The sequence below is a fragment of the Balearica regulorum genome, chromosome 14, assembly GCF_011004875.1.
Source record: "Balearica regulorum gibbericeps isolate bBalReg1 chromosome 14, bBalReg1.pri, whole genome shotgun sequence".
Classification (NCBI taxonomy): Eukaryota; Metazoa; Chordata; class Aves; order Gruiformes; family Gruidae; genus Balearica; species Balearica regulorum.
This window is the reverse complement of record NC_046197.1, coordinates 21,123,484-21,135,639: the sequence shown is the minus strand read 5'-3', so window position 1 is coordinate 21,135,639 and position 12,156 is coordinate 21,123,484. Positions and strand designations below refer to the sequence as shown.

The 12,156-nt window shown below is 46.8% G+C and overlaps 1 protein-coding gene across 1 annotated transcript; it reads left to right on the top strand.

Annotated features, from left to right (window-relative positions):
- Positions 1-8,931, top strand: PRELID2 (PRELI domain containing 2). The gene is given in 5 exon segments (XM_075766906.1): positions 1-3,353; positions 3,745-3,905; positions 5,294-5,306; positions 8,500-8,604; positions 8,887-8,931. Coding segments are annotated over 5 exon segments (390 nt in total). The 5' UTR covers positions 1-3,287.
- Positions 8,932-12,156: the final 3,225 nt, after the last annotated feature.

Below are 12,156 nucleotides of genomic sequence, written 5' to 3'. Positions count from 1 at the left end.
AAAGCAATTTCCCCACCTTTCCTAAAGGTTCATATTTTGTTTAATGTCATTCTGATGGTCAGTATTTCTTCAGTCTGGCATTTGTATTATCATGGAAGTTACGGTAACTTTTGAATATTATTTGAGTTAAAGAAATTATCTTGCACTTTCCAGTTTAGAGTTCATTATTCAGGTGAATGTTGATTGCTTTTTGCAATGCAGAGTAAGGCCCTTGCAGCCCTCTGTATCTCATTTCTAGCTAGAGGAGTTTTGTACGTTCCAAAATAGACTACTCATCCTTAGAAGTCCTGTTCTTGTGCATACATTTCTTACATAGGATGTTGCCCTACAGCCAACCTATACCATTTTGGCATAATTCCTTTTCAGTGGCAGTCTTGAAGTAAGAATCTCTTTCTTCCAGCCTTGAAGTGACTCGTCCGTACAGCCCAAGGCAAACGGGGTGGCCCGGCGCAGGAACAGGCAGTGACAGTCCCTTGTCCCCTTGCCCTGGCTGCAGGCCAGCCCCTGAGCGGAAGCACGTGCCCTCCTGCCAGGGCGGACCCACGCTGCGATCCCGAATGGCGTCCTGCTGTCACACTCTCCTAGCAGCTTTGGCAGGGCAGGGAAACGTCACGTACCGGAGCCTGCATTCAGGTGACGCTGCACTGTTCCTTTCCAGCTTCTTGCTTGAGGAGATAGGTTGTGTGGCCGAACGTGCTCAGCAGCGCTGGCAAGGGATGCGCTTGCTGCAGAAACTCGGACGCCGTCGTTCTCTGTGGAGTGCAGCACTGGGGGCTTTGGCCCGGGGAGCTGCCGCGCTGCCGAAAGCTCTGCTTAGCCCTTGTTTGAAAAACGTGATACAGGTCAAGAGCTCGCGTCTTCGTTTTTGTGCTGTGGAGGGTGTGGAAGATGTCTGCGGTAAGAGCAAACATCTCCCCTTCAAGCGATTTTTCTTGTAGCAGTACTGTCGGTTTTCTGTTTGTTTTCTAGTCGTACTTACTAAGCTAATCTTACTAAATTCTTCCTTTCTGCTAACTTGAGTGGAGACTGCAGATTGTTAATACCAGGCAGCTCATACCTGTTGAGAGAAGCTCAATGCTTCCGACTTGACAAATGACAGCTAGCAATTTTCTTTTACCTGTGTGAGAAGTGGTAATCTTTACCCTGTGCACTTTTATCCCAGTATCCTAGTCCCATGGAGTCCCGTGTCACCGCTGTAGAAACAGTGGAAAACAGGTAATCTGCCTGAATTTTCTTACAGAGCTAATTAAAATTTTTCATAACTTTTAATTATGTAGTAGTTGTATTCCAGTAGAAGCTGGGCACTGTGGGCATGCCTGGGATTCCTCGTGCTGGACATTGTATAAGCAAGACAAAGAAAATATTAGCCCCCCCCCAAGTGTGTGTTTTGGCTGCATTAAGTATTTGAATTTTCAGGTTTTTCCGAGGCTGTTAGATACATAACGCCTGGTTTCTCTGTAGTACGTTCTTTTGTTGTACAGTTCCTTGGCGTTCCTGTGATGGTTTACATCTTCAGAGCTCTCAGATCAGATGCAAGGCCCCTGGAAGGAAGCACAGTGAGCGGTGTGGGTTGAGCCTCGGGCGTTGCACAGGCATCACACTGCTTGGCTTTCCTGATCCCTGCCTTCGGAGTGATCGCTCGCTGTTTCACTTCCAGGTGAGGAGGCTGTTCCAGCCATCAGAGACTTGTGTGGTGGCCTTGTAGGATGCTGACAGTCAGAAAACGATTGCAGGTCCTCAGTCTCTCAATTTATCAATCAGAATTCCTGAAATATCAGAAATCAGGTGTTACCATTTCCCAGTTGTATGGATGGGAAAATCAATCTGCTTGGGTCAGAGCGCAGTTGTCAGATCAGGTCTGCTGACACCATGTGGATTTTTGATTTCCAGTTGCTGAGCTTGCAGGAAATACTTGCAATTAGGGACTTAAAGGAACGTGCCTGTGCAGAGGTGTATTAAACAGTTATGCCACCATATGGGAAACAAGTACAGTAGGACTTTGCATGGAAATAACCAGCTTTTTCCAAATATGGGAACGGTGATCAAATACTCATTTGGGATGAGATAAGAATTTGTGGACTTCAAAAATTTATTCCCAAATACTTGTGAATGCTCTTTATCATGCATTTGGAGATGTCTTCTGTTTTGCAGCTCACATTTAATGGTGGCTCATAATTCCAGGCTTATGCTCTCTTTCTAAGCAAGTTGTTAGTGAGGTTGCCCTGAGCTTCAAGAAAGCCGAGCATTAGTGCTGCCGTTGCTGTTTTCTTCAAATGCAGTAAACCTCTCTTCCCGCAGAATGCTTTCCTGCTCTACGTTGCATGGAGATGCTCCATATTATTAATGTGATGTCTTTGTTAGAGTTCTAGAAACCAAACCCCATGAAGTTTTCATTGCACAGATCTCACCAAATGCAGCGGTTCGAGAAGGTACTCTTTTATCCTGGAGAAGTCTTTAACCCGGGCTGCCTGCCAGTTGGCTTCTCATTTGGTAGTGTTCTGTTCTTGATCTGGGTCATTAAATATTAAAAGGCAAAGTGATTCTAAAAGCCAACCATTTTTTTGAGACACTAAATAACTGTAATTTGTTTCCTAATAGATAGTTCTGTCCTTGTCACTGGGTCCAACTCCATACAGAAATAAATGTGTGGTGAGACAGGACTGTCCTGTAAGTCTCGTACACCATGTGTTTGCCCAGAGAATGAGCCTGAGAATATAAATTGGGGCAGGCATAGAAATAAATTAAAACTTAGGTCTGTATGTTGGTCTGGTAGCCAGTCACCCGAGGTTTTCCCTTGCCCCAGTCATCATCCTCCCGGTGCCACCAGGAGCAGGGTTCTCCAGTGGGTGCTGCCGGACCCCGCGTGGGCTGCGGGAGGGAGACCTGTGTGCACCCACGCAGCCAGGCATCGGCACCGCCTGCGGGCTCTGCTGCCCAGGAGCCCCTGTGGAAATGCCGGTAACGTGGTTGCACCGCACGCTGGGTACGGGGGGCTGGATTGCAGTGCTGGGCACAGATGCCCTCCTCCTGAGGCACAGCGCAGAATGCCCGGAGCAGCTGGATTTGCAGCCCTCTCTCTGGCAAAGCAGCAGCAGTACTGGGTTATACTTAAAAAACCCCAAATGAAAACCACCCCCACCCCCGTGCACTGTGAATTTGCCAGCATTTCTGCTTGCACATTTGCTGCGCTGTGAAGTCTTCCAACTACTTTGTTTTTATTAAAAAATTGGTAATATTTGCTGCTGTAACTCTTCCCTTCTGATTTTCTTTGATCATCAGATTTGTCTATGGGGATTATTTACTGGAGAAGAATTGCAACGTGCCAGAATGTAATTCCTGACATTTTAGGAAAGGTAAATACTTTTTGAGAAATTTAGTCACGTTGCAAAAGCTTAGTGCTTCGCTGTGGTTTATCTTGTTTAAAAGGGTCACATTTCCTGATGACCTTTTTAATTAGAGAAGTTACTTTTAAAGAGAAGTTAAGAGAAAAAAAAATTCTCCTGGAACTGATTTTATATTTAACTTGAATGGACAAATTGTAGCCTTGAGCACACTGACATGTAACTGGTGATGGTGGTTGTTTTACAGGCAGTGATGGGCTTTTACCTTTTGTAGCTGGAAAAATTGAAGCTGTTTTAAAATGTTACCTGGGCCACAGTGAAAGTACAGCCATTTCAGAGGCTAGTAATACTTTCAAAATACTGAGAAATTATTCTAGTAATGAGTAATTCTTCTATTTCCCAGGTCAGTGTCTTAAAAGTGCCCAATATCTACTTGGAAGAGGAATCTTGGCTTAATATGCAGGAAAGAAACGTGGCTAGGAAAACTCATTGCCTTACGTGAACGTGGTGTGCATCTCTGAGCGAGGAGTCTGTCTTCAGAGAGAGCCTGGAGAATCCGAACTGGTGAGTGCTGGCCTCGGTGCAGCAGTGTCCCAGTGCTGACTCAGGGCTGCTACTGCAGGCCCACGGCCCTGAAAATGGGATTTCTGTTGCCTTTTGAATGCTTGGAATGAGAGGGGTCCGAATAGTAATTTCTTTGTATGTCTTCAGTGCATTTGAAGCAGCAGCTGGAGATGTCCTGTAGCTTTCCTCTGGCTTGTTCAGGTGTGAGGTTAGGTTCTCTGGCCAGAGCACAAATAATTGCTGGAAATTAATTTTCTGTGTGCTGCTCTGCAGTCATGGAAGGCTGCCCCGCTGTTCCCACACAGCAGGCGTAGAGACAGGGAGTTCATTTTGCTCGTGTGTCTACCAATTTAAAAATTATCAGCTCCCTCCTACTTGCCAGCCATTGGCATGGAGCATACTTGTTCCCAAATAATTTTCTTTCTCCGGTGTCTGGCCCGCTGTGCCCCAAAGATGTAAGCTGCCGTGGGACTTTGCCTGGGAGAACACACACTTGTGGTTGCGTGGAGTGGAGCTTAGAAATGTCTTTATGCACGTTTACAGCCGGATCAGAGTGAAATTTCTAATTCCCATAGCATTGAAATGAGCAGGTATGTGATACATGTGACCATCTTTAAAAAATTATTTCCAGCTGATGTCAACCCCATTAATTTGTACTTTGTTCTACTGTCTTTTGTAATTAGTCATTACTTTTGCCTTGTGATGTTCCCTGGGAAGTGTGGCAGGGTTGTCCAGCAAGGTCCATGTGACTTTGGAAAGCTTTAAGGATGGTTAAGAAAAAACCCACCAACTTCAGATGAAATTAAATTCCTTGTGGCTTAGGCATTTGTGAAAGCCCCATGCTGGGATGTTACTGTTTGAGGACACGTTCCTCTGGCTTTTTAAACTATTTCAAAAGTTTGCTGGGACCCTCTGTCCTTACTGTGGCTTCCTCTGCATCAGAGTTGCATTGCAACTGTAGATGTTGGTCCTGTTGGTGTGGAAACTCTGAACTACTGCAACTGGTCACTCACTCATGCCCTGTTGTCAAGGCTTTTCAGTTCCAGCTTAGGGAGGACACTGTCCTCAGCATGCTGCTCCTGCAGGCGTGTGCAGGGGAGCGGTCTGAGCTCAGTGTCACCTCCGCTCACTCTTACCTTAAAGCATCCTGTGGTGGTTGGGAAGGCTGAGGCGTAGCTGGGCTGCCCGAGGGGGATTGCAGCCTTAGCAGGGTCACGCACACAAGGTTTTGGTACTTGCCGGGGCGACGGTGGCTCTGGAGGGACCGCGGGCACTCGTGCAGGTTTGCAGCTGCAATAGCAAGCTGCAGGACCTCGGCTGTGCTACCCAGGCCAAGTAGGTTCAAGGATACCTGGGTGTGCCTGTGCACACCACTGTCACCTCTTCAGGGATCTTGTGGAGGTAATCAGACCTAATGCTGGCTGGCAAAACAGGCGTGAAATTTCAGCTGTGTGTAGGGTACATACGGTGACATTTACATTTGAATAGATGAAGAAATTATGCAAAGGGCATAACATTAGCAGCATACTATTTCACTGAAGAGAAATAAGAAAACACACAATGAGGAGACTCAGGTGATCCTGCTTAGTGGTAAAATTGTACATTATGTCCCTAAGGAGAGAACAATGTTACCAGAGTGGCGGTAACCTCACTACAGACAGAAACTTGTCTTTCTCTCCTACTAAGCACTGCTGGGCAGGTTTCACTAGCAACCTCCTGAAACTCTTCAGGGCACTGGAAGTGTGAGGAGAATGAGAAAATTCTGCACCTCAGTCAGGCACCGTGCGTGCGTTGTAGTGGGCTGTTTGTTTGTTTAATCAGCTTTAACATGACATTGTTAAGGATGCTGGTAAAGCAGAGCGCCGCTTTGCTGGCATGCATCTCGGTCAGCCGCCTGAGCAGGCTGACCGCCTTCGCCTCTCCCCGCACCTCCCGGGTGTGCGGTGGGCTCCGTGCTGGGCACTGCCTGCACCCAACCTAGTGGGGAGCTGGGGGCTCCGGAGGCGCCGGGGCGGTGAGGCTGCCCTGCAGGCATTCCCCCGCTGTGGTACAGCCGCGGTACCCACGGCCCCGCTCTGTGCCCCTGCAGGGAGGTCTCTTGCTGGTGGGGTCAGTGACAGAGCTGCTGCTTTGAGGAGCTGCAGCCTGGTCCCAGGCATGCGTGGTGGGACGATGCTGATGGGAATCCAGAATATTTCTGCCCCTGTCAGATGAAGTTATAACTGTCTGTGCTGGCTTCAGCCCAGCTACTTTGGAGAGCAATATGCTGTAGAAACTTAAACCACAAATCCAGTCCCTGCAGGGACCTGTGGCTTAGACGTTTAGCGTCTAAGCCACCATAGGGTGTGGGTTAGTTTACCCAGTTTAAGATTGGCAGTTACATCCTTTATGATTTTCAGCTAGAGTACCGCAAGTCAGGGAAGGGAGACTGACCTTCCTGATGTCCCTGATGGAGCTGGGGCAATCAAAGTGATGCTTGCTTAGTCCCAAACAGTCAGTTTAACCACAGCATACTTCTTCCTCTTAACGTCAGGCGGTTATTTTGTCCTAAATAAATGTGAGCATGGTGATGCCGACTGCTGCATATTCTTGCAAAGTGAATTATTGTGGGCGCTTCCAAGCAGAGCATCTAAATGTCTGAAAAGATCTAGTAGCAAACAAACATTACCATAAATAAATGATAAACCGTTGAAAAAGGCATGATGAGGCATATCTGTATATTCAGAGGCCAGAAAGCACCTGTGTTATCCTCTTGGCTGAACTCCTTCATGACACTTTTTACTTGGTTTCCGTGCTTTAATTGCTGTTATAGAGAAGCATCTCATCTTGCTGTCTAAAATCTGGAGACACCAGTTGGTCCCTGCGGGGAAGGCATGGCCCCAGGCTGGCTGGGTCCAGACCTGAGCGGTGTTTGCCTGCAGAGTGTCCGGGGCGGCTTGCCGGCAGTGCCCCGGTGTTTGCCGGCACTGCCTGTGGGATGCGGCTCCGGAGGGCTCCGGGTCTCACAGCTTTGACCGCCGGTATATCGAAGCAGTGTGACTCTCGTCAGCTGCTCTCCTCCACTTGCACGTGTACGTGCTTGGATTGGTGACAATTTCTAGAGCAATTCACTTGCGCTCAGCCCAAAAGCATGCGCTGCATACGTGAGGTTTGAGCTCGCCTTCCCCCAGCTGAGCTGGGCAGCGTCCGTGTTGACGGGGAGGGCTCTGGGAAGAGTGGTCCGTGCACAGTGCCAAACCAAAGGGAAAGTCAGTGGCAAAACTCCCCTCTACCCGCCTGGATTTATGTTGAAGTTGTGTACAGGCAGATTTCCACGTGTCTGGGCAGGTTATACCTGTCTTTCCACAGCAGAGAACCCCTGTGTAGCTTGAATTTTGTCTCCAGTGTCATGTCCTGTCCCTCAGTGTTTTGGTTTGACTCTTTCCCCCTCCCTGCCAGGAGCGTTTCTTTGCTGTTTCATTTTGTTTCCCTCGGTGGCCCTCAGATTCCCTTTCTTACCCAGAGCTTTCCCTCATTTCGGACGGCCCGAGGGAGCTGCAGGCTCTCGTGGTGCGGTGGGCGCAGCGTGGGAAGGTGTCTCCCTGATGCGGAGAGATGCCCATGATGCACGAGCAGTGCTTGTCAGCTGGCGATGGGAATTAGAAAGATCTCCGGTACAAAAGCTCCCTCTTTTGAAGAGCCTTGCACTGGATGTAACTTTTAATTTAGTTTTGAAAGCCATGCAGGCTTTGGAAACTCTCCCTGACACTATCTGAACAAGAATATTGCTAGACTTTTTATACTAAAGACACTTTAATTAAACTCCCATCATGAAAACAATTAGACCAAATTTGCCGTACTTAACTAGTCAATAATTTAGTAGTTGGATCTCATTAATAGACTTCTCCCTGTGACTGTGTTGTAATGATGCAGCATTGCCAGCTGCGTGCTACGGAAATCAATCAGAGATCTGCATTTTCCTTGAGCCTCCCTTGTTTGTCCCCTACAACAGTGAAACTGCAAATTGAAGAAGTAATTCCCAATGGTGGATTGTTACTGCTGACACCCACCCTGTGGCTGGGGGGAACTTCTCACCTTCTCCAGCTCCTTCGCTTGAACTCCACCGTTTGTCTTCGTACCGAATTGCATTGACAGAAATAACGAATGGTCGTGGCCCGCCGAGGGCTGGGGAGGTGCCGGGTCCACGTGAGGGCTGCGGGGACAGGAGTGGGAGCCCCCCCCTCGCTGTTACCACTGCCTCTGTGCTCCGTGGCTGGGATAATGTCCTGAGGACCCTCTAAAATCGTAGAAGCGTATTTCACTCTGGATTTTGTGGTTCTGGAGACGGCTGTCGTGTCCTCTCCAGACCTTGCTGTCCCAAAGCAGCGTCCAGCCGGACCTTCAGCAGTGCTGACCGCGGGAGGTGGTCGTTACAAACCTCTCATTACACCGATGTTCCTGCATTCGTTATGTTTGCCTTTGTCATACAACATGTATGAATGTAACAGGTGAATTCCTTACTTGGGTATCAAACACCAGCTTTGATGTAGAGTTTACACTTCATGCACACTAAGTGGACAGAGGACCAAAGGGTGTTACGTTCCTGTTTCTTAAGACAGACTTCACACAGAAAGGCAGGATAGCAGGTACAGGGGCAGGTTTGCTCAGCTGTGTGTTGGAAGCTTTTGCTCAATCCTTTTTAAAACCAGGTGTGAAGAACGTCATTTATTGCTTTAATTTCTTCCCTGAATTATATTCTAATTTTTTCAAATCACCAGATCATCTGGGCTCAAAATTAAATTGATGTTTTAAGTCTGGATTCTTTACACCTTTTAATTGTTGAAAAACTGTTTGACCTTTTCTTTTGTCTACAGAGATTAAGCAGAAGAAAAATGGATTTAGTTTTATTATGGTAATAGTTTTATTTCAAATACGTTTTAAAACATGGCATATATAACTGTATCAGTTTCTGTAATTCATTCTTATTCCTGATTTCCCCTAGGCATTGCAACAGTTCTTCTTCCTAATGCCTCATTGTACCAGCTAATGCTGTAATAATAATTTGCGTTTCTATAGCACCTTTACACTGAAATAGTCAAAAGTAGTCAACATGAATTTATATCACGTCACGCATTTTTCTCCAGTAATGTCAGAATTTTTTTTGGCAGCTTGATGTATTTACAGTAGCCACAGTCAATCTCCCTGTAGCAGTTCCGTATACTTCAGTAGTTGTGTCTTTCAGTAAGAATTATGAAAGAGGATAAAAGCTATCCAGCTATCCAGCAGAGCATCCCAGGGGAGGTAGCGTTCAAAGGCCTCTCGTTTCTGGGAGTCATCGCATATTGATAAACTAGGATTAACAGTAAAGTCTCCCGAAGCGTTCATTGGGAAATGAAGTTTCGTGGAAGTCTTGTTCTCTGGAAGTTTGTGCCTTGAAGAGATTTGGGGGTTCAGGTTGTGCTGTGCAGGCTGTTTAAAGTTTACACCTGCTGAAAAAGGAGTAAGAGCTCTGGAAGGAATATTTAATTAAACCTATTTAATGTGAAAGTAAGAGAGGTTTTTTGCTTTTTTTTTTTTCCTTCTTCCCCCCCACCCCTCCAGTTTGTATCTTATTTCAGATGAATGAAAGTGTATGTATGTGCCTGACAACGTGGCGTTTTCACTGCTGGGATCATGACTCTTACATACTGCAAAGCTGTAATGAGCCTATGTTTACCATTATTTATCATTTTTTAGTTATCATCTGATGGAGAAATTTGTTTTTCAGATGAACTTGGATGTCGACAGTTCAGATCATGCCTTATGTCATCCTTTAATTATTCCTGGGGACCGAGTGGCTAATACTGTTAAGTTTTGCTTTGTTTTGGGTTTTGGTTTTGTTTTCAAGTGGCCTTAGTAGTGTCCTGTCTCTTCTCCCACTGAAGTGGGTGTGTGTTGGAGCGTGGAGCCCGGGCAGCACCCGCGGTCCCGTCGGACCCTCTCCTCTCCGCTGGCGCAGGGGCCAATGGCCCCGACCTCTCGTTTGTGCTTCAGAAGCTGATTTTGGAATTTGTGCCCCAAGAGCTGTAGATGGAAATGTGTTTCAAAGGGCATGGCCGTTTATCCATTCGCTTATTCTTGATAACAATAGGATCTTTTTGTTGTGGCTTTAAAAGAAAAAAGAGACAGAAGTAGACAGCTGTGCTAGTGCAAGCCGTGACCGGGAGCGCTGGAACGCGCCTTGCAGCGCAGAGCTAGCAGATAAAACAAACGGGCTCGCATGTCTCTATAGTGCTGCATTATAAATCCTTTTGCAATTTTGGCTGTATCTGCAGATCTGTGAAAAAGAAAAATACAGCGCACCAGCTCTGGTATAAACGTACCGTCTCGCCTGGTTTCCCCCCGCCTCCAAAACCTCCGTCACCCTGAGGCAGGAGCTGCATCTGCACATCATGGCTTCTGCGCTGTTAGAGCGGGTTCCTTCTGTGGCTTGGCCATAGGGTGGTTTTGAGGCACGTCTTACCCAAACGTAATAAACGTCGATACGTGGATGGCATTTAAAGTTTTAAAGCATATGTTGCGTGAGTGACAATGCTTGATAAACATTCTCCAAGCTTCCCTTTACTTCTTAACCTTCCTGTACCTGATGTGCATCCTTCCTCGTGGCCTGACCAAACAGGCATGGCTTTTCTGGCCCCTGGGACTGGTGGGAGTACGTAAGGGCGTTACTGTCAAAGCCAGACCGTGATTCCTGCTGGATCTCCTTGGTCCTGGCAGCAGCACGCTTCTCCATCCCCCTGCGTGGAGAGCTTAGGTGAGACAAGGGAGGAAGGAGACGGTGGGACGGGGCAGAGGAGATGGAGGAGAGGGGATGAGCTACATGGAGAGCAGGAAAATACTGTATGGATATTAGATTTTGTGAGTAACTACAATAAAGCTCATGTATTCACGCAGTCAATATTAAATCTCTATTTTATAGAAAGAGAGGGAAAAGTTACTATTCATGAAACTATTCATGGCCACCAAAGGCACTGCTCTTTTTAATCATTATTTTGTAACTAACTGAGAGATGAGCCTATTCTGTGGGTAGGGGTTTTTTTAACGCCTAACAGAATGACAGTGGCATTTTATGGCTCCTCATATTTGTCACATTTTTCTTATTTTATTCCAACTCTGAACAAAATTATAGGAGATAAAGTTCTCCTGCCCTGCTTTTGTTTGTAGAAGTCATAGTGCATTTGGGTAGAAATTACAGCATTTATGACTATTTTTCCTTACCTGTTCAGCAAACATATCAATGAATGATGTGCACCCACATTGTCGCCAATAAAACTTTCCTCCTGAATAATTCAAAAGGCCGAGCAGATATGCCGGTAAATCCCAGCTACCAGAACAGCCCGTCCTGGGTCTGTTGGCAAGAGCCTTCGGAGAGGGGAAAGGATGCTCTGGGTCTGCACGCACAGCCTGGGAGAGGTTTCCTGTGGGGAGGGGTGGCGGTGGCCCCTGAAGTCAACCTTGGGGGTGCGTGTTTTTAAAATTTGTTTAAAAAGTGGCCTAATTGGTTTGTACGTGTCTAAGTTATGATGGTCCCTGCCAGGGTGAAGCAGTACAGTTGACAAAGTTATGAACAATTTTAAGGCCATGCAATAAAGGAGCATTTGTAGCAAGAAGTTTTGTTACATTGGTAGATGTTTTATCCATTGCCTCTTAAACATTGTAACATTTCTGTCCTTTTCACTTCTCCCTTTCTTTTTTAGATTCCTTTTGCTTGACTTGAATATATAAGGAGATGGAAATTAAAGGCTGTGATGTAGTGCTTGTTAAACGATGGAGCTGAGCTCAAATAACAAATATTTAACTGAAACATGTTTTGTCATGGTTACAAGAGGAATGAAAGGTATTAGCTGCTCTTTCAGAGACAGCATAAAATTTTCTGCTATTCTGTTAAAATGCTGCCCTGCTTTTGTCCTGGCAACGGGAATGCGGTGTGCACTGTAACATGCACTGCCTCACATTCAAACAGGGCAGTTATACTTTTCCCATACATCACCTAACCTCTTATTTAAAATGTACAGTGTTTGGTAAAGATGTGGAGCGCGTTGCGGACGCGGTGTGTTCTCTCTGTCCCTACCAGCTGGGAGCCAGTCTGATATTCCCGCTACAGCCATGGGCTGCTCAACAAGCCTGCGGTGCTGCACACCGCTCAGGGTGCCACGTGGCGTTTCCTCCTGACCCTGCCACCCCGCCGCTGGGGCAGCGTGTCCTCGGAGGCTTCAGGGCACGGGCTGCGCTA